The sequence below is a fragment of the Sciurus carolinensis genome, chromosome 11 (genome assembly GCF_902686445.1).
Source record: "Sciurus carolinensis chromosome 11, mSciCar1.2, whole genome shotgun sequence".
In the NCBI taxonomy this organism is placed as follows: domain Eukaryota; kingdom Metazoa; phylum Chordata; class Mammalia; order Rodentia; family Sciuridae; genus Sciurus; species Sciurus carolinensis.
The window spans coordinates 74164592-74187731 of NC_062223.1; the positions used below are offsets into that span (position 1 = coordinate 74164592).

General features: G+C 41.8%; 2 protein-coding genes across 3 annotated transcripts; one reads left to right on the forward strand and one right to left on the reverse strand.

Moving 5' to 3' along the window:
• Positions 1 to 733: 733 nt before the first annotated feature.
• On the forward strand, positions 734 to 7896 carry Trim21 (tripartite motif containing 21). Of its 2 annotated transcripts, none has more exons than XM_047517390.1 (7): positions 734 to 781; positions 1975 to 2423; positions 2910 to 3005; positions 4038 to 4268; positions 5342 to 5364; positions 5988 to 6088; positions 6412 to 7896. In XM_047517390.1, exons 2-7 carry the CDS (start codon positions 2016 to 2018, stop codon positions 6978 to 6980), a joined length of 1428 nt encoding a protein of 475 aa, XP_047373346.1. In that variant the 5' UTR covers positions 734 to 781; positions 1975 to 2015; the 3' UTR covers positions 6981 to 7896. The 2 variants fall into 2 exon arrangements, with proteins under 2 accessions (XP_047373346.1, XP_047373347.1); XM_047517391.1 differs by lacking the exon at positions 734 to 781 and adding an exon at positions 871 to 1026.
• A 7137-nt stretch (positions 7897 to 15033) lies between these two features.
• Positions 15034 to 15978, reverse strand: LOC124960514 (olfactory receptor 52B4-like). The gene has a single exon (XM_047519332.1). The coding sequence runs from the start codon at positions 15976 to 15978 to the stop codon at positions 15034 to 15036; it is 945 nt and encodes a 314-aa protein (XP_047375288.1).
• Between the last annotated feature and the right edge of the window lie 7162 nt (positions 15979 to 23140).

Consider the following 23140-nt stretch of genomic DNA (forward strand, 5'->3'; position numbering starts at 1 on the left):
ACTGGAGGAGGAGTGCAAATGTGTACATTTATTTAAGGGGTACAGAATTTCAGTTTAGGCTGATGAAAAGATCTGTAGGTGGATGATGGTGGTGGTTGCCCAATAATGTGAGTGTACTCGATGCCACTTAAATGATTAAGATGGTAACTTTTATGTTCTGTGTATCTTATCACAATAATGACCCGAGACTCTCCCTAGTTCCATGACAAGAATGTCGTTTTTGTTTAATAAATGTCAAGTCCGTTCTTACACTCATTGGGATGACACCTGCCTTGAGGCTCTGCGGAATAAATCTCTCACCCCCGGATTTTAAAAGAATAGCAGTTGTGTGAAAAAGAATTCATTTCTGGAAGAAGACAGCAGATGATAAGCAAAGGAGAGCGCCCTGCGCTGGCCTCTGCATCCAGACCTCCTTAAGAGCAGTTCCCCAGGTGTGGGGTGAGGACCAGTGTCAAAGCAGCGACGCTTCCATCTTGTAGAGTAACTACATTTTGGTCAATAAAGAAGATACAGCAGCGAGCCTGCACGGGTCGGAAGTGCTCTGTGCTTTCCCGCGTCCCTGGTTCCAAAAACCCGAGTCGCCTGGCCCCGCCCCGGCCCCACTCCGCCTTTTCCACCCCCTCTTCCCTCCCACATCCCCTTCCTCCTCTCTGACTCGTCGCCTCTCTCCTCCCCACGCCCTTCAGTTCTCCGCTCCTCCCATTGCTCCTCCCCCTTCCTTTCAGACTTGCCTCTGAGAGGAAATTGAAAGTGAAATAAGGAGCCACAGCCGACTGATAAGGTGAGTGGGGCCGGCTAGACCAAGGTACCCCCGCCCTGCCTAGGGGACCTCTCCCCGCTGCCAGGATTTGAAGAGCCCCTTCTAACCAGTCACCACCCTAGAGCCCTCAGTCCTACTAGTGCCTTCTGCACCGTAGTGCTCACACCAAGCCCTGTTCTTCCCATGCTGGCGGGTCTGCCTGGGAGGAAGCTGCGCTCTGGGTGTGACTTCAGAGTCTCCTGGAAGGGGCTTCCGCTGCCCTGGATGTAGGTATTTCAGCTGGGTCAAGGGGACTGGTGAAGCTGGGAGAATCGCCATCATAACTGAACTCAGAGGGTGGCCCAGGGGAGCCCACGTGAGACGACTCCTCCTTACCCCTGCCAAAGTCCCCCTTCAGGAGTGAGGGACACTGTTTAGAATGTTCATGTAGAAGTGGGTTCAGGATGCTTCTTGCCCTAGAGGAAGTGTACACACACATATGCATAAGCCTGTACATGTACACATGTATCCTTGAATGTACATGTGTACATATATACATGGATATTTTGCATACAAGAATATATCAAAATATAAACGTGTGTGTGCATACACACACAGCCATGAATTCCTTAATGATATACTATTAAGTGATTTCATTGTTATGCGAGCATTAGAATGTACTTAAACAAACCTGGAGAGTGCGGCCTATTACACACCTGGGCAATATCATTGTATATGTAGTCCATCATTGACCAAAATGTCTTATGGCACATGACTGTATATCATCCAACTTCTGCCATTATTCTATAGATTAATGAAGACAGGTACAAAACATGAATCGCCTCACTAGAACGTGGAAGGTACATGGTAAATGGTCACTACTATAATTAGCTGTCAGTGACATGATGGCCTGGTGGCATGAGACAGGAGAATGTAGATGGAGAAAGACTGAGTACTGAGGATTTAAGCAGGGATGAACATGATGAAAGTATAATTGTCAGCTTAATCTCTGAGGTTCCCACCAATCTTCTCTGCCTCTTCTGGAGATTTGATTTCTGCTTCTGTTTGACTTGGACCAATGGGCCAGACTATAGAGAGGCCCTTGCTGGTCAGATTGATATATTGTCTTTTCCTGTTTTCACTCCTCCAGTTCATTCTCCCTTGTGTTTTTATTTTGCATTACTCATATAAATCTCATATAAACCTCATCTTTTCCCTTATTCTCTCCCCACAAGCCTCTCTAAAATCTCTTCTGCTTAACAAGAAAATCGCCACTATGGCCTCAGCAATACCCCTGGAAATGATGTGGGAAGAGGTCACATGCTCTATCTGCCTGGATCCCATGGTGGAGCCTGTGAGCATCGAATGTGGCCACAGCTTCTGCCAAGAATGCATCTCTCGGGTTGGGAAAGATGGAGGCAGTGTCTGTCCTGTGTGCCGGCAGCGGTTTCTACTCAGGCACCTCAGGCCCAATCGGCAACTAGCCAACGTGGTGGAAAATCTTAGACAAATAGGCCAAGATGCTAAGAAAGACACACAAGGGGAGCGTTGTGCCATACATGGAGAGAAACTTCACCTGTTCTGTGAGAAAGATGGGAAGGCACTTTGCTGGGTGTGTGCCCAGTCCAAGAAACACCGTGACCACACCATGGTCCCTATTGAGGAGGCTGCTCAGGAATACCAGGTGAGATCTTAGCACAAATACAAACAGGTTTAAAGAAGATAGGCCCTGATAAGGGGTTTGTTCCCTAGAGCAGTAGATGGGAAAGAGCCCCCCTCTGGAGTTGAAGTGGGGGGAAAGGAGGGATCCTTCCTTCCTTTCCTGTCTAAGAGGACATTGCGAGTGAAACACAACCTCCTCGCTCCAAGAATAGGGGATATGCTACGGTAAAATGCTTCAAAGGCCATGTTTCCTCTTGGCCTCCTGATTAATTAGAAATGAGTAATAACCCCATCCTGCCACCCCATTCGTATAGCTGTATTTCATAAGTCATACTAGGCTTTTGCCAAAGTCTTCCCATCTGCAGAATTCCTACTCCAATAAGTCTCTAGTCCTCCCTCCTTCTTTGTACTTAGACTTTTTCTAAGAACAAATTTGATCTTCCCCCAATCCACACCCCACACCCTACTTTTTGGTCTGGTGAGGGATTAACCTACTCTCTTTCTACAGGAGAAGCTCAAAGAGGCATTAGAGAAACTGAGAAAAAAACAGGAGTTGACCGAGAAGTTGGAAGCGGATCTTGCAATGAAGCGAGCAGACTGGAAGGCAAGAGTCAAAGCCTGGGAAGGGTCCAGGGTCTTGGACTCAGGGATCTTAACTATAGCTACAGGTCTGAGGAGTGATGAAGTCAGTTAAGCTCGCTCCCTAAAAACCATCTACCCCCTAGCTCTCTGTATGAAAAGGAACAATAAGGATGAGGGCTCAAAGAAGAGCCTCCAATCGGGCACAAAGATTGAGAATCACTGGAGAAGGTACAAAAGGCTCACTTAGACATCTCAAACTGAGCTACTCTGAGCCCAGTTTGGGGGGATTACAGCATCAATATTTCAGTGTCTGGGACAGAGGTATCCTAAAGGAAGAAATGGACTGTGAGGCCTTTTAGTAAATGATGGGGGCTGTGTAGGCAGATTGAAGGAACCCATCAAATAGGCGACAGGAAAACCAGTCTGACCTGGTGGTTGCTTGATCACAACCAGGTCACTGGCCCAAAGTATAACAGGAAACTAAAGCCATGTTCCTCACTGGTAACTTTCTAGTAGAGGTAGGGAGTATCCAGGATTAGTTATAGAAGAATCTCACAAGCAATATACCTAGGCTGTAAGTGGCAAAAGGAACATTCTGTGTCATTGGTTGCCCCTCTAATTGCTAGCAGGAGAGGGCAAACAGATTGTCTCAAAGCCACCCTTTACTTGGAACTTAAGAATGGTATTATGAGCCTATCCTTGTGAAGTCATTGTGGGTAGGAACAGGTTTTATTCTCTAACTCATTGATATACAAAAGATAAATGGACTCATTTGACTACATTTTGGAGGAAAGTTTGCAAAAAGTGTCTGCTGTTGCCATAAGTTGATGTTGCTGTGATTATAGGACAGCTGTAGTGTATTCCCACCACTACAAATGCTAGTCCCAGAAGCTTCATGCACTCACCTTCCAAACTCCCCAGCAAAATTGTGTGTGTTAATTCTCAGACATAACCAGAGTGGTGAGTCTTCAAGAGATAGAAATAGGTACCAACATCGCTGTCCCCAAAACTTGAGAATTTTCATAGAAACCACCTCTTTCTCTTCACATTAAAGAGGAAGGTTGAGACACAGAAATCAAGGATTCATGCAGAGTTTGTGCAGCAGAAAAACTTCCTGACTGAGGAACAACAAAGGCAGATGCAGAAGCTGGAAAAGGATGAGATGGAACACCTTAGAATCCTGGGGGAGACGGAAGCTGAACTGGTCCAGCAAAGCCAGGCCCTGCAGGAGCTGATCTCAGAGTTGGAGTGGAAGAGTCGGGGTTCAGCACTGGAACTCCTGCAGGTGAGATGGGAAGAAAGGGTCTAGGAGAAATTGAGAAAAAAGCTCTTAGATAAATATCTGGCCATGAGAAGATTTTAATAAATACGACTAGAAAATGAACTGAAAGTGAAGAGACAGTGGCCCCAGCTCTGCCACCAGTTCTTTCCACAACTCTAGCTTAAGCCATTTTTCTTTTCTAGACTCATTTTCTCCATTTTTGATACCAGTGGACTAAATAATGAGTTCCCCTAATGTTACTCATAAGCGCATCATCTGTACACTTTCTGCTATTTCCATGGACTAAATGATTTTAACGTGTTACTTTAAATTGCTTCACTTTTTCCTGAATAAATTTAGTTTTAACAGATTTTTTCCTAGAACAATAGTAGCCAATTTTCATGTATTTCTTAATACTAACACACATATATATATACACACACACTTTTTTTTAAACAACAACAAAAAAAAATACCCTGATTGTATTGACTTGACAGGCTGTCTCTTCGCCCAGCATTGAACTGAACTTCCTGACACCCTTTTGAATGGGCCTCAGAGCATGCCAGTTCACATGAGGGCCCCCAACCCTGCGATCTAATATGCTCAGTTGATTGGTGTTGACATACAGGAGGGGGCAACATTAACCACAACACAGGACACGGCTTTAACTAACCCTTCTCCAGACAACACAGCCTACAAGTAAAAGGGAACTGTTTCTGGGCATCCTGCCTGGGTCTTTCTTTCCCTGTGACTGTCTCTGGGCTTTACTGAGGCTGTGCTATTTGCCACCATCCTCCTTCTTTTACCTTCCTTCCTCCTCCCCACCCAGAATCTGATCTTTCTAATTTGTTTTCTGAGTCAGTTCTTAAACTGACGATTCTTCCCTGGCTATAGGATACACCCATGCTGGGTTTCTGGTTACCCTAGAAGCATCCACACATCCTTTCTGCTACAAGCTGGTCAGAATCATTGTTTGGGCCTTGTCCCAGAGGAGCAGAGCAGAGCAGAGCCCCAGGGATCACAGGGTGGTACCACCTTACCAAAAGTCTACATGCAAGCCTGAACTCTAGAATTTACTCTGTCTCTTTTCTCCTTAGGAGGTGAAAGTTGTCCTAGAAAGGTAAGGAGTTTTCTGTTGGAAAAGGGGGTGGCAGGAAGCATTATCTATAAAAAGAGTGACAGATGCAGAAACACATGCCCTGAAGTTTCTACCATCTGCCTCCATAATCTCAAAGACTTGACCCTCTTATAAAATATTTTCTGATCTCAGAAGGCTAATAAATGGACACCTCAATTGGTAAATTGTCCAAAGTAATTAGACTATCACATTGTCATACAGTACAGCCCCAACAAACAAGGATCTTCTGGGAAGTTCTGAATCCAGAGCCTGCTGGGACTTCTTTTTTAGATATAATCTAACCAGTTGCAAACTTCTCAGAATGAGCCATGAGTAAGATTCACAGCATGGGCAAGATTTCTCGAGGTTCGTTAGAGAAGTGATGCAGCCTATATCGCTTGCTTTGCCTATAAAATGAAATAGAACACACTTGTATGTTCCCCTTAGGCTTGGAACTATAGACTATGTACATGCTGCAGAGGTTCATGGAACCAGGAACTCGGGTAGAAATTAAATACCGTATTTTTTGCCTCTCACCTGGACCCTAGAACACAAGATGTGTCTGTAAATTTCATTAGGCTCTGGGATAGAAGTGGGAGATAGATCTCAAATTCTCTTTCTCCCAGGAGTGAGTCCTGGAACCCCAAGAAGCTGGACATTGTCTCCCCAGACCTAAGAAGTGTCTGTCGTGTGCCAGGACTGAAGAAGATGCTGAGGACCTGTGGAGGTGGGGTGACTTCTAGGAGCTGTGGGGCTAGAGCAGAAGGGAATAATGGGAGTGCAGAGAGTATCCCGGGGTCGGGGAGAACAGATGGCAGCATGGAGGAGAGGTGGCAGGTCAGAGTACATGGGACAGAGAGAGGTAGAGAAGGTTCCTTCAAATCTTGGGATAAGGGCCAGAGTTGGCTGGGAGTCATTTCATCATGTGATGATGATCAGAGTCACCCCCTCACCCTGGAGTTTATAAGAATCTCCCCACTATGAGCACAGGATGACTGACACCACCCTCCAAACTTACACACAAGACCTGATTATGTCCTCTTTCTGCAGTATACATCACTCTGGATCAAGACACAGCCAATCCATGGCTCATCGTTTCAGAGGACAGGAGACAAGTGAGACTTGGAAACACCCGTCAGGATGTACCAGAAAATGAAGAGAGATTTGATATTTACCCCATAGTCCTGGGTGCCCAGAGCTTCAACTCTGGAAAACTGTACTGGGAGGTCGATGTGACAGGAAAGGAGGCCTGGGACCTGGGGGTTTGTAGAAACTCTGTGCAGAGGAAGGGGCAATTTTTAGTCAACACTGAGAATGGTTTCTGGGCAATTTGGTTATGGAACAAAGAAAAATATGAGGCTGGCACCTGTCCCCAGACTCTGCTCCACCTTCAGGTGCCTCCGTGCCAAATCGGGATTTTCCTGAATTATGAAGACGGCATTGTCTCCTTCTACAACATCACTGATCATGGCTCCCTCATCTACACCTTCTCTGAATGTGCCTTCACTGGACCCCTGCGGCCCTTCTTCAGCCCTGGTTTCAATGATGGAGGAGGAAATGCAGGCCCTCTGGTCCTCTATCCACTGAATACGGGATGGTCAGAATCCACTGACTATTGATGGTTCTATCTGGACACTGCTGCCACATCCCTGTGGGTGTCCCCTCTCAGCCGTGAACCCTGCCTCTTTTTCCCATGAACTCTAGTAAACTACAGTGTCTCTATATAGGTGTCTGGGTCTCAGCAAGCAGGCTTTAGCAGGGAAATAACTGAAAGCCAAATGACCTTCAATATCAATATTCCTGCCCTAGATTCCTTTTAGGATGCCCTCAAGTGAAACTGATTCCTCATATTTGACTCAAACTCTTCAACCAAAAATCATGTTTCTGCCTCCTTTGTGACTGTTTTCTTCCATCTCTAATCTATTGCCTTCATCCATATCTCTTTATTTTTCATGGTTTGAGAAAGGACTTCCTAACTACATTGTGCTTGTCTCCAATTTACTCCTTGTTCCTTAAACCCCAAATATTATCTTTTCCACCCACCCATCCCCCTGTGCTGGGGATTGAAGCTGGGACCTTATGCATGCTAGGCAAGCATTCTAATACTGAGCCACAATCCCCAGACTTAAACCCCAAATACTTGAACAATTCTGAACATGATTAATGTTGGTGTTTCCTCAGCATTGCACATGGCCTGGAACATTCTACCCACTTCTACATCTGAAGACCAAGGTCAGGAGTCTTGTAATTCCCTACAGTAATTGCTGTAGAGATAGGAGTCCTTGTCAGGCTCTCATCACTGTTACCCACTTGCCATAAGGGAACTCCTGGTTTTGAGTCCTGGGGCTGGTATAGCGGTGTGGACCTCTGTGTATCTCACCCTCAGATCCAAGACACTGTAACAGTGGTCTACTTTATGCTTTGAATATAGCCCTTGCTGCTCAACCATTACAACATATTTTTTAAATGGACATGTTTCTTTCCCTTCCTTTCTCCATGCTCTTTCCTAATCTCTCCCCTTCCCTTTTCTCATAGGAAACAGGATTACCTTTCTTCCCCATTCTAGTCAGATTTATCTGTCCTTGGGTACAAAACCACCATAGGAACAAAGTAATCCAGACTTTGGGGATGGTATCAGAAGATCTCAGGTGTAATTCACTTGTTAATTTGGGCGACAACTCCAACAGAGAACACCAAATATAGCCTCTTTAAAACCCCCTTTAAAACCCCCGTTCCTGCTAATGCACAGATTTGCAGCCTCTGGGATAGGAGTCCCCTGTGTTTCTCCTTTGCTAGCAAAGTAATAAACCTTTTTCCTTTTTCTCAAAACCATGTCCTTATTATTGGATTGGCATCAGGACAAGGACCGAGCTTTTGGCAACAATATCTTCTATCCATTTTCTCGTAGTTTTACTAATGATAACATCAAAGTTCCTGGAACTCTCTGCCATTGGTGATTAATCCACTTAATATATAAACAGTTTGAAAGGACCACTGGTATTGGATGGTAACTGTAGGCGGGAGGGATGTGGCTGGAGGCAGTAGGTCATAGTAGGCCCTTGAGAATTGCTTCCCACCCCCCCCACCCGGCTCCTTTATCTGCTTTGCCACTGCCATAAGATGAACTGCTTTCCTCTAACCTGCCCTTCTGCTGTGATGTTCTGCCTCACTTTAGGCCCAAAGAAATGGAGTTGATCAACCATGGTTTGAACCTCAAACTCTGAGCCCAAATAAGCTTTTGTTCCTCTAAGTTGTTCTTGTCAGGTATTTTTGTCACAGGGACAAAAAGCTGACTAACATGCCCCCTAATTTCATTATTCTTCCCAGAAACTAGCAAACTCCTACTCTAGAACATCCAGTTTTATCCCACTCTAAAATTCCCCTTTTTTAGACAAACATTTCTGGTTTATCTAGAATAAATGTTATTTCCAAGAGAAGGGTAAGTGTGGCCACATCTCCAATTATGAGGAAGTGATTTTGAACCTGGAGAAATGTGTCAGCATGTGTTCCAGGTCATCAGGTGAGACCTGGAGAACCAAGAGAAAGGATCCAGTTTGTCTTCCAGAATCTCCTAAAAAGATTCTTCTGAGGATGAAGTAACCTATCATCCAAGGTGAGGAGAGAATTTGCTGCTGTATTCTTATCCCTTCCATGTAAAGAGTGATGAAGTGAGTTTCATCTCCTTCCTGTTGTGACCAGATTACCTCCTCTCAAGGTCCTGCCCCGAGAAAAAGGAACACTCATACATTGCTGGTGGGGTTGGCAAATTAGTGCAGCCACTCTGGAAAGCAGTATGGAGATTCCTCAGAAAGCTTGGAATGGAACCACCATTTGACCCAGCTATCCCACTCCTTGGCCTATACCCAAAGGACTTAAAATCAGCATACTACGGAGATACAGTCACATCAATGTTCATTGCTGCTCAATTCACCATAGCCAGATTGTGGAACCAACCTAGATGTCCTTCAATTGATGAATGGATAAAGAAACTGTGGTGTATATATACAATGGAATATTACTCCGCCATAAAGAATGATAAAATTATGGCATTTGCAGGTAAATGGATGAAATTGGAGAATATCATGCTAAGTGAGATAAGCCAATCTCAAAAAACTAAAGGACAAATGATCTCACTGATAAGCGGATGAGGACACATGAAGGCGGGTGGGAGGGGTTAGCATTAGGGTTAGGGTTAGGTTTAGGGTTAGGGATAAAGAAGGTGGTAAGAATGGAGGAAAGAAGGATTGTATAGAGGGAAAAAAAGGGTGGGAGGGCTGGGGGGGAAGGGAAAAAAATAACAGAATGAATCAAACAACATTACCCTATGTAAATTTATGATTACACAAATAATATGCCTTGACTCCATGTACAAACAGAGAAACAACATGTATCCCATTTGTTTACAATAAAAAAAATTAAAAACAAATTAAAAAAAAAAGATCCTGCCCCAAGCCCCACATCTCCAGCTTGAATGGTTTCATGGTGGAAAGCAGTATGTGAAAGGGTATAAAAAAGAAATCCAAACAATGGATTCAGCCACTAACAAGCCCTCTCAAACAGGTGCAGCTCAGGCCTGTGCATCAGGAGCAGGAGTCTCCAGATGGGAGGACAGAAGAATAGGGGTGGTTATAGTGTCCAATACTGCATCTCTGGGAGGAGAGGGTGCAGCATCTGACAGCCTCAGCAGACAGATCCAGGAGGGTGGGGGGGTAAGGGATGGGACATAGACACCCTCTAGAATGACCTCATAAGTATGTTGTGGTAACTTCCTCTTCCTCCTCTTGCTTTCTCAAATCAAAAGTATCCTTCATCTGTTTCCTCCTTCAGCACTCTGATAGAAGAAACTATTCTGCCTGTTCTCACCTCTTTCCTCCGGATTCAAGACAACCTGGATGATTCTGCCTCCTCCCACTCACCCTCACCCCTCTTCCTTGGAATTGTTCCACTTTCAGTCCTATTACCCATTTTGACTCCAAAGACTGGGCCCATTTCCCCTCTCAGAATTGTGGAACCAAGAACAAGATGGATTGAGCAGTGAAGGAGACTCTTATTCACGAACAATAGAAGTGGGAGGTACGCTCACAAATCAACTTTCCACCCCTTGGGGGTTGGGAGGGTTACAGGGTAAAAGAAATAGAGGGAAGATAAGCTAACGGGAGGAATATTTATGCCTTTTTTGGGAATGGGTGGAGATTTTTCTGGAATTCAGGCCCTACTTCCTTTTGTTCCTATAGTGGTTCTTTCTGATCATGGTCATGACAATTTCCAGTGTGTTGGCACTGGAAAGAGGTCATTTAGCATACAGGTGGAATTATAATGAAGCTAGAAGTTGTCTGGGGGTCACTGACAGCCACCTTAGATCTTATCAGTTATAGCTAGCTCACCTGCAGAGGAACTTCTGGCCTTCATGATGGGAACTTCTGACTCGGTGACAGTAGAAGTGAAATTGAGTAAGTGCAAGTGTGCAGGCTTCAGTTGAAGGGAGACAGACTGATCAAGGGACAAGGCTACTCTCTGAACAAAGGGAAATGCAAGCTTTCGCTGATTTGCTGGAGTAAAAACTGGTCATTTTTAACTGGCCAGGGACATGGTTCCAAAGGGGTATTTCTTTTTGCATGAGACTTGAACCACCAAGTGGTCCCGGTCCACTTGTCCTGGGAACTGCTGAGTTACTCTTGGAGCTAACACCATATCCTGTGCAAATATCACGGCCTTGTGGATCATTCTGGGCTGGATGATAGGGTAAAGGTCTTGGGTAGTTGTGCTATTACTGCTGCTGAAAGAAAAAAAGTAGAAAAAAAGGCATACCAGCTCCAAGGGGCATTCACTATGTCTTCATGCAGAGCAGAACCTGACCCAGAAACTAAGGCAGCAAAGGGGACAGATATAATTTGAAGACCAATCCCAATCTGGTCACCCATAAGACATTTGGATACGAGCCCAAATGAAGAGTTGGCAAAAGTGATCCTCAGGCTCCTGCAAAGTAACCTAGGCAACTGTTACAACCCACAGATCAGAAGTGTTATCTACACAGAAACCACAGATCAGAGGTGTTATATTTAACAAGATTAGTAGGGAAACTAATAGTGTATTGGTGACCTCCAGATTTAGTGATTTCCTCCCCCACAAGATACAATTTTATGCAACATTATGCTTCTGTGGTTTTATCAGGATCTCAAAATGGGTCTTGTTGAAAAGAGGGCAAGGATAGAGAAGCAATATGCCGTGCTACAAAAGCTAATACTTCACTGCACTACAGTCTTATCTCATTGTGCCAGCATTTGTCCCACCATGATGGTCCCTTACTGTTTCATTCAAGCATTCTGTCCTTAAACAAGAATAGGGTGGGGTAGAAATTCAGTTTGGTTATCTCGACAGTGCAAGATTAGGGCAGGGTAACACTGGGTGGCACCACCCTACACACACACTTTGTTCTCAGCTTCTACTTCAAACCATAAAGGTGCCCTCTATGGGGTGGAGATTCAATCCTGGAAGTCTTGGGGCTGGCCTCTTGCAGGAGTAGTCCAAGCCTGGTGAGCAGCTGCAGGTGGAGAAGGCTAAGGCATGGAAGGTGCTAGAAGGAGTCAGTGTCCACTGTGGGGAGTGGAAATCATCTCAGCATGAAACTCTGGGTGTTTACTGTAGACAAAATGTCCTCACTGCTACACCTCCAAAAGCCCTGGAATTTAGTCAGAGCTCTCCTCAGCCACATCTTGATCATATTAGAGTTGGTTAAAGAATATTTTAGCTACCACAGCCTTGTCTTAGTATGAGGCACTTTCACAGAGACCCAGAATGTGACCACATCCTCTTTTGGCCTTCTGATTCTGCCTTGGGACTGTTTCAGTGGAGGGGAGTGTTCAGTGCCTGCTCTGGGCCAGTCCCTGGAGATAAAGAACTCACATCCTCCTCCAGATCCATGTACAGGCCATTCTCTACAGGAAGCAGCAAACTAATGCAGAGATAGTCCTTCCCTTTGAAGAGTAGGGATCCTAAGTCCTGTGGTAACATTTTCTGAGAAGAATGTGTATACTGGAGCTTCACCATTGTATCTCTTATGCCTAGTACAGTGCTGAGAACACAGCAGGATTTCAGGAAATAGTCTTTGGAATGAATACCAGGAGTTCGGTTGAAAATTTGACTTGAATTGATGATGGCAAAGTATATTTTCGTTTGTGTAAAACCAAACATCCACACAGACTCTACCTCTAGATATAATGGGATGATTGAAAAGATGTTTCCACAGTGTATTTATCCTCCCTTTCCTTCCTACTTCTGTACTATGAAAACCCAAGGGTCTTTGGAAGTTCAAAAAGGGAACTTTTTTTTTTCCAAGAGGGAACCCAAATGTTGTGGTTTTCTTGAGGATCTAGCCTCTGTTTGGGTTGGAGAGGTGTTAATTTTTTTATTAACGTGTGTTTTCAGGAAAGTGCACAGTGTGCAAATCAATTTTTTATAGAAAACTGAATATACCCCTATAATAGAATCTATATCCAGAACCAGAACATTACCAGTGCCCAGAAGATCCAAAGGAGTTCCTTCAAATCACAACCCACAAGAGAAATCACTCGCCTCAAATATACAGCATAGATTTACTTTGAACCTTTGAATACTATAGAAATGACGTCATACAGAATATAGTCCTCTCTTCATAACTCAACATGTCTGAAAGATTCATCCTTATTTCTGTCATTGCAATCCATCGTTATTTTTCATTTGTATATACTACAGTTACTCATTGTTATTGATAGTTAATTTCCAATTTGAGATGATTAAAATTGTGTACATATATAAAGATATAATAGAGGTGGCCACCATACGACCTCTAAGATCATAATGAACATTGTCAGAGCTGCTGTGAAATCTTAAAAAATGTGTTCTCACTGAAACATTGCCTGATGTTCTTGAATCCCACATACAAACTGTATGCAATGAATATGAATATTCTTGTTTATATTTTGGAGAATATTGTAAATGTACACCTGGGGGATAGAAACCTAGGCATATACAGATGGTGCTCAACTTACAATGGTTTGACTTACAATATTTCAAGTTTACCATGGTGCAAAAGCATACCCATACAATTCTGATTTTTACTGACAATTGTTCAATAAATTACATGAGATACTCAATATTTTATTACAAAATAGGTTTCATGTTGTATGATTTTGCCCAACTGTAGACTAAAGTGTTCTTAGCACATGTAAGGTAGGCTAGGATTAGCTATGATGTTCCTTTAGAATAGAATTTCAGATGACCCTCAGTTCATCAGCTAAATATTTTGGGGAAAATTTAGGTACTCTACAAAAATATCAGTGACTTTGAAAAGAATTTATTGATCAGATGTTTCTAAAAATGAGTAATGCTCCATCTTGACACTGGATAGAAAGGAGATCCTATGAAACATGGATAAAAAGATTCAGGTGTGAATTCTCAGACACTATGACAACATTACAGAACTAAAATGGCAAAATCAATCAGTGATTTAGTTGATGAACTAGATGAGGAATATGAAAGAGAACTCATGCTTATGCAAATGGAAATACACTAGAAAATGGCTGGCTTGTGTTTGTCAGATTCATGGAGACTTTTTTTGTTTTAAGAAAGCACTAATTATCAAATCAGCTTTTCTGCTTTCTGTGTTTCTGCCATGGAATTGAGCACTATAAATGGTGGTTTGTGCCCTTTGATTTACATTCTGGTGGAAGGAAACTACCCTAATGATAAGAACTTAAATCTCATTTCTCAATATCCTTAGTACCTCAGGTTACCTTGATACCCAGAGATACACATTACACAGGTGACTCACTCCCCCTTGTTCTCCACTGAAAGGAATCAGATTTCATAGTGTCTCAACTTTCACTGCAACAAGGGATCCAGGTACATCCCTGTTTGTCACACAAAAATTATCTGTGAAAATGAAGACTCTACCAGCACTAATTCCAATTTTGGTTACTATTGTCTTTTAACTTTAAAATGCCAAATAGTCTTTTGAATTTCGAGTCCTTTGATTCTACAACTTCCTTTTGAATTAGTGAAGGCAAAAATTATACCAAAATTTTATAAAGGAGCTAAAGCAGAATGGAGAAGAAAAGTCTTAAATGTACCCACAGCTTGCCCTGTGTTATATATAGTCAAAATCCTATTCATATGTTAGTTCTCTCACAGCCTCATGATAAAGTTATAATCAGGACATAATCAAGACATTTGAAGATTGTGGCAATCCCCATATCAAATTCAAACTAAAATGTATTTTAAGTGATATTAAATGTATGTATGATTAACAGATTCTGTCTAGATGGTTTCATTGTGATGCCCTGCATAAGTTCATTACAGATATTTTTATTGTTTAATTTGGTTATTTTGGTTTTGATTTGCCTCTTTTTCTGTTATGCTAAGCACATGCTAAGAAGACTCTGCAAGAATAAGTAATTTTCCCAAGGTTAAACACTTCATTATCACCAGTAAAGTCAGAATTCAAAACTATTCTGACCCAAAAGTTCATGCTCTTTCCTAAATAATACCCTTCTCGAGGTCTCATGGCAATCTGACTTTCAAAGTCATAACAAGTAACTTTGCTCACTATTAGTGGAATTCCTAATTCAAGAGAGTAGGCACAAAAAAATTGTGAAGGACTACATTGGTAAATATACCACCCAGTCAAACTCAGCATCATTTCCACTGTGATGACAAAATACTGAGCACCCGCTCTCGAATCTGCCTGGTCTTGATCCCATAAATAATGGGATTCATCATGGGAGGGGCCAACATGCAGACATTGGCCAGTAGAATGTGGGTATGGAGAGGAACATGGTGCCCAAACCTCTGGGTAACTACGGTAAAAATGCCAGGCAAATAAAACATGGAAATGACCCCAAGGTGGGAGCCACATGTGCCCAGAGCCTTTTGCCAAGCTCTTCTGGAAGGAAGGTGGAAGACTGCATAAAGGATGAGGCTGTAGGAAACTAAGATAAGCAAGGCATCCAGCACTACAGTGGAGAGCAGGACAGATAAGCCGTACCAAACATTGACCCGAATATCGGCACAAGCAAACTTGGCCACAGCCATGTGCTCACAGTAGGTATGCGGCAACAGATTGCTACCACAGAAAGGCAGTCGCTTCACCAGGAACACATCTGGGAGTATCACACAGAAGCTTCTCAAGGCCACAGCCAGGCCAATCCTTACGATTACCGCATGACTGAGCACTGTGCTGTAGTGCAGCGGGTCACAGATGGCCACATAGCGATCAAAGGCCATTGCCAACAAAATGCCTGATTCAGCAATGAAGGTGGCATGAATGAAGAAGATCTGGGTGACACAACCATCGAGGGAGATCGCCCCAGCGTGAAACCAGAATATGGCCAGGGCCTTGGGCACAGTGGTAGTGGACAGGATGAGGTCAGCCACAGCCAGCATGCACAGGAAAAGGTACATGGGTTCATGCAGGCTGTGCTCCGTCATGATGACAAGGATGAGGAGGCTATTCCCAAGAAGGGAAACGAGGTAGGAAAGAAAGAAGGGGAGAGAGATCCATGTGTGCTGGTCTTCCAGGCCAGGGATGCCCAGCAGAAAGAAGAGTGAATGGCTGGTGTCAGTGTAGTTGAAGGTTGCCATGTCCACAGCAGGTCACCAGTGTGCTGCTATGCAGGATTTGGTAGTCACTCTTCTCTCTTCCCAAAAAACTGAATGGGATTGAAGTAGAGCAGGAGAGAACAGATCATTTTTCATTGGAAAGTAGTGAAAAGCATCCTGGTCAGGAATTGCAGAGATGTGGTAGAAAATTCCTTGACATTCTATTTACTAGCTATGTAATCTCAGTAAATTACTTCCCTGCTCTGGGTCTCTCTTGTATCACCTTAAAACTAAAGTCGAGGAGAGGATGAGTAGATCAACTTTAAGACAGGTCACCCAGCTCTAGGATGCCACAGATCTTCGTTTCAAGTTATTATAAACAGTTAAGGACTGTGAATAATGAGCCTTGTAATTTGCACTTTGATTTCCAGAATTTGATGTTTCTTAAAAGGAAAATGGTAACTGAGTAGCCTATCAATTTAACAAGCCTCACTGAGCACCTACTGTGTGTCAGGCGTGACTGCTTGGAGGGAGACAGAGATTACGCAAAATACCTATCTACAAAATTTTACAATGTGGGGGAAAAGCTGCGATAAGTTCAGGAGTTCAGAAAAGGCTTTCTAAATGTACCCCCTGAGTTGAACCTTGAGAATAAGAGTTTGCCAAGTAAAGAGAAGTGATGAGGGAATAACTTGAATAAAATTATAGACATGTGAGAGGGCATGGGGTTTGGATGAAAATTATAATGGCTCAAGGAAAATAGCAAAGCTGACATGATAGAAAATAACTCTGGGGAGTGAAGTAGGAACCAGATCATTAAGGACTTTGAGTACTTCTCTCAGTTTTAGAATTTATGATGAAGTAATAAGAAACCATGAAGGATTTGTAGTGTGAAAATAAAAAGGAAATTATGATGAAAACATGGAAAGTTTTTCAAAATGGAATCAGGGCCATTGCGGGAGCAGGACTTAGCACATCTGAAGCTGCCACCTGGAATGTGCCTTTGGTCACCTTCACCTTTTAACTGCAGGCAACTGGAAGAAATAGGTTTACATTGTGATGCACACCAAGAAGTTATTATGTCTTGTTTTATGGACATTCCCATTATACATCTTCTTAGTCTTCACTGGTCACTAGTCCCTGTTTTTTCTCAACATTTCCACAGAGGATTCCTACAAAGGAAGTTTTGCATCTTTATTATAATCAGCACTGCTTGCCCCTAGAAACTCCCACTTTCCCTGCCTTCTTTGAACAACGATTGAGAGCTACCTGAACCTGTGCCTCCCAAACTGCAATTCCTAAGACCCCCAAATAAAGTTCTTTTGTTTTTATAGCTTCTGAGTTTGACTTGATAACAGTGAGGGAATTGTAAGGAATCCCACGGAAACCATGCCGGACACGGGAAATCACATAAGGGAGTTTATTAAGCAAACAGAGTGTGTCTCCCTGCAGAGTAAGAGAGAAAATGAGAGGAAAAGAAAGGGCATGCACAAGAAAGAGTGGAAAAGCAAGGAGGAGAGAGAAAGCAAGTCAGGGGGAGAGAAAAGCAAGAGAAAAGATGGAGGTGAAGCTATCTTTAAGAATCCCACCAGGCTAACAGGGGACCAATAATGGAGAAGGATACTTGCAAGCTGACTAATGAACCAATAGCTAGCTAGGATGTTCACAGACTGACAGTAGTTGGGAGGCAGGGAAATGGCTGCCATGGAAAGGGCGCGGAGAGCAGCTTTGTATTACAGGAATGGCACAATGAAGTTTGCATTTCAGGTAGCTCTCTCTTGCAGAACTGTGTGAAGTGGATGGGGAAGGGAGGACATGAGTAAGGAGAGGCACTATGCTCAGGGCTTTATGTGCATTATCTCTGTCACCACAGCCTGAGACAACTGTAGCATTTTCCCATTTTACTGATAGGCGAACAAGCAGAACTGAGAGAACTTAAGTAGTACCCCATCCAAAAATCTCCAACTTGACAAATGGTGGGGCTGGAATTTGGATCCCCAGAGCAGATTTTAATCAATTCCTGTCTGCCCTACTACTCCCTGCTCCTACTCACCAGGTGATTGTGACTTTCTGACTCCTGGTTCAAGGAGAAAAATGAAGGCATTGGTTGTTAACTTCCTCATGCTCCTTACTCTGCCACTACAAATCTATTTATATTCAAATCATCTTTTACAAATGTTCAAGATCTCTAGCAATTAGAGAAATGCAAATCAAAACTACACTGAGATTCCATCTCCAGTCACAATGGCAATTATCAAGAATACAAGCAACGATAAATGTTGGCGAGGATGTGGGGGAAAAGGTACACTCACATTGCTGGTGGGACTGCAATGTAACCACTATGGAAAGCAGTATGGAGATTCCTCAGAAAACCTGGAATCAGATCACCATTTGACCCAACTATCCCACTCCTCAGTTTACAACCAAAGAACTTAAAATCAGCATACTACAGCAACACAACCACATCAATGTTTAATAGCAGCTCAATTCACAATAGCTAAACTATGGAACCAACCTAGGTGCCCTTCAACAGATGAATGGATAAAGAAATTGTGGTATATATACACAATGGAATATTATCCTCCCTTAAAGAAGAATGAAATTATGGCATTTGGCAGTACATGGATGGAGTTGGAGAATATTATGCTAAGTGAAATAAACCAATCCCAGAAGACCAAAGGCTGAATGTTTTCTCTGATATGCAGATGCTAATTCACAATGGGCGGGAACTTATGGAAGAATAGAGGAACTTTGGATTAGGCAGAAAGGAGTGAAGGGATGGGAGGGGTATGGGAGTAAGAAGGAGAGTAGAATGAATGGAACATTCTTACCCTAAGTGCATAGATGACTGCATGACCTGTGTAATTCTATATCATATACAATCAAAAGAATGAGAAGATATACTCCATTTATGTATTATGTGTCAATGCATTCTACTGTCATGTATAACTAGTTAGAACAAATCTTTAAAAATCATCTTTTTCCCCTTCCTCCTGTTCAAGGCTAAACCCATCTGTGCCCTGGACCCCAGCCCTCTCTTCTCTTTACCTACCTTTCCCCATTAATCTATCACTCTTTAGTAATTTCAACCTCTCCCTCTCTGGTAACTCTTGATCCTTGCATGTAAATACGTCCAAGTGTCCATCTCCCCTTCACCTCAGTTTCACAGAAGGAGGGATTTGCTCTCTTCATTCGACTTCTCATCTCCCTCTTCATGGTCACGCATTGCCATTCCTCTTATAACGCCAACATACCACTCAAACCTCCCCCCTCCAAAATCATTTATTACACCACAATTGCCAGATCTAAAGTACTTCTCATTTCTTATTATTTGTAATCTCAAATTTCTTTTACAAATAACTTCTAAATTTTATAATAGCAACCATTATATACCTGAGTATTAGATATATTTGTTATTTCTAATCCTCACATCAAATTATAAAATTTAAATTATTCCTAGCTTACAAGTGAAGAAACTGACAGGTAATTTGTCCAAACAACTTTTTTTTTTTTTTTGGCTCCTACCTCAACCCCTTCCAGTCTTCTATTTATGCTATAACTCCTGAGAATATAAGACACTGTAGCCTAGGAAAAATGATAATGAACTTTAGAATCAGACCTACCTGAGTTACATTCCAGCACTGCCAGCTACACACATCACTCATTGTATGGTTACCATCACACACATACAGTCACACAAATTGTGATGAGGATTTATACACTGACACACATTTCACAGTTCACATTAATAGACATTTATGACACTTCACAGATGAATACATTTAAACTTTGCTACATGTTTATACCTACACAAATTCACAGTTATAATTTCCTCATCAGACTCATACTCACAGAGATAATGTGTGACTTACATAAGTCATAAATTTGCCTACCTTCATTCAACATTCTGACTTTCTTCTCAAGAAGTCGGTTTCCTCTGAGAGGTGGCTCCTCAAGAGTCCACTCCACCCATAATCTGCCTCCAGCATTACAGTCCCCTCACCTATGCCAGAAGAGGGGACTCCCACAAGTGTGCAATTCATAGGGCAATACCACTACTTCATCAGCTCCACGTTGAACTGCCCAACCTTGAATCGGAGATATAAAATGTAAATGCTGGTTAAGATTTTATTCCCAGGATCATCAGACTGAAGCCTGAAATGGAATCATGCTCACCACCTGCTGTGGTAAATAAAGTTTTGTTGAAACATTTATTTTGCATTCTGTCTATGGCTCCTTTTGTGGGACATAATTGAATAAACCATATTGGAAGCCTAAAATATTACTCTGGACCTTTACAAATTTCCCGACCTCTGCTTTAGAAAGACCACGTCAGGTAAAGTATTATTTATAAGGGTCTTAGAAGGGAAGGCAATTTTCCAGGGTCACAGAAGAAACAAGTTAAAGAAGTCCAGAAGCCATAGTCTAGTATTTCCACTATGTCACAAAGCTTCTGTAAGAACATTTTGGTCTATCTTCTGCAACTCTGTTCTTGAAGGACAGAGAATTCTAAATATACTCTCTATAAGGTGACCAAAAATGAAAGTAGTCCATCATTGTTTCCCAGGTCTCTCATCATTGAGCTCAGTATTTCCCCTACCTTATCTTCTTTATCCCTGTACTCAGTCAGATGCCACAGTTCATGCCCGTGAACAGAAGGACCCACAGGGGCACAATTCTATGCTAGTCAACACACATCTCTCCTCACTCCAAAGTGTTCATCACAGCCGTCCATAACCACCACCTGGAGCTGTGCCCCTGACTTCATCCCAGGAAGTCCCCACAATCAAAGACTGTGTACAGCAAACCAAGCTGCAGAGGGAACTGCAGGAGAAATTATTTTTTCTCTGAGCATCCTAGGGACCATGAATCTATTCATGTGACTTTCTTCTCCCCTATGATCTCCTCTACTGCCCATGACATAACTAAAAATTCATTAACTCTTTCATGGCATGGTTACTGGGAGTCCATCATTTTAAAAAAAATGTTTGAAGGGCACCTGCTTGGGAGGATTTGCTGGCAGAGAGGTCAGGGCAGAGAACATGGAAATTTGGTTAGGGGTTTTCCACAGGATCCCAAACCTTGCTGCATGACATCCTCTTCAACCCTGACTTTTGGAAGGCACAGAAGTACTTTAGGAACTGGGATCTTATAAGTTTTCCAAACACTCATTTACTCGTTTGCCACACATTCAACCAACATGGACTAAATGCTAACTCAGATGACAGTAGCATAATAAAATGCTGAACAAAGTTCAGTCCATTTAAAATATGTGTGCATGCATATTGTTTTATCTATGAAATTAATATTTTGATTCCATCATCCAGTGAATAGTAATGAGACATTTTCATTCATAATCCCCCAAGCTTCTTTCCTATTTTGGGGAATGTACATATTTGAGGTCATTCTGTATATCTGGCATGCTCCAAGTTTCCATGATAATAAATATTCTGTAACCACAATTCTTCTTTAATTTTTTTTCCCTTTCAGGAAATTGTGTTTACTTTTAAATAAATTTTATTGCATATACAACTAGATGTTATGAGATACAGCAGGTAGTAAAACAGTTACCACAGTGAAGCAAATTAACACATCCATCATCTCACAGTTATCCTTTTTTCATTTTTGTGGCAAGAGCAGTTAAAATCTCCTTATTTAGTAGGAATCCTGTGTACAATTCTCCTACCACATGGCTCCTTGAATACAGCTTCAGTTTAGAACAATGTGACACATGGAGTTAGTAATTTAAAGATATTTCTTGGAAAAAATGTATGACTAAATATTCCACATTGGTGACATACCACCAATATGTTTAAACTATTCCCCTATTGTGGCACATTTTTATAGCTTCCATTTTTCTCTACTAAAAATAATCTGTGATGAATATATTTACAAACTTTTTTATTAACTCTGAATTATTTTATTTAAATATGTGATATTCAAAAGAAGAAATTTATATAGCAATGTTTCCATTTCCATGCAGCATATTTTATTACTAATGGAAATTTTTCACATTTTGATAATTATAGATCTTTTTTGCAAAGCAGTCAAATGTTTTCTGTTGGCCCATTCTGTACCAGGCACTTTTGAATATAGGAGTGAAGAAGACAAGTGCCTTTGTGGAATTTATGACCTGGTAAAAAAAAAAAGTCAAGAAAAATGAAAAGCAAAATTCTCTGAGTATTTTTGTCCATTAATATTGTAACACAATTTATTAACAACTCATGAAAGTTCTAGACATTTTAAAGATATTATCATTGCAAAATAGTCCCTAGACTTTGTTCCAGACTAATGCTTACTCACTTTTCTGTAGAAGGAAGTGCTCTTTTGAGACTCATGTTATCTACCTTCTACTCGACACTGGCTGTAGACCTTCTCAATTCCCTCAGAGACTTATGCAAGACTTTGGCTCTGGTACATAAACACTTTAGTGTCCATGTTGAAAACTTATTTTTCATTCTGTACTCTCTTTTTCCAGATTTACTGATAAATAAAAATTGACAAATAAAACTGTATATGTTTGAAATGTACAATTGGATATTTTGATATGTGTATATTATAAAATAATCACCATAAGCTAATTAAAATATCCAGCACCTTAACATAATTACCTTTACTTCCTTAGCAAATTTCCAGTATACAATAGTACTGTAAATTATAGTCATATTGCTATAGATTAGCCCTCCAGAACTCATTCCTCTTGCATAACTGAAACTTTGTACCCATTATACAACATCTTCCCCTTTTCCCCGTCACTCTACCTTGGGCAACCACCATTCTACTCTCTGCTTTTATGAAATTACCTATTTTAGACTCCATATGTAAGTATTTGTCATATAGTATTTTTGTTCCTTTGTCTGGTTTATTTTACTTAGCATAATGTTCTGCAGGTTCATCCATATTTTTGCAAATAACAGACTGAATAATATTTTCTTGTGTGTGTGTGTGTGTGTGTGTATGTGTGTGTGTATTAATCAGAATTGATTGGTTAGAAACTCATACAAATTCTTGACAATAAATTTTTTTTGACAATAAATTTTTAAACACACTTATATCTGTTCTCACCTAGTCCTCCTTTTTTATTGGGGAAAAAAGAGCTAAAATTTGCAGGATCTGTGTCAATCATATTTTCTTTCTGAAGGATATGGAAAATTCCCAGGACAGGGAAATGACAACCCCCCAAAACTGTCTGACCTGGAGGAAG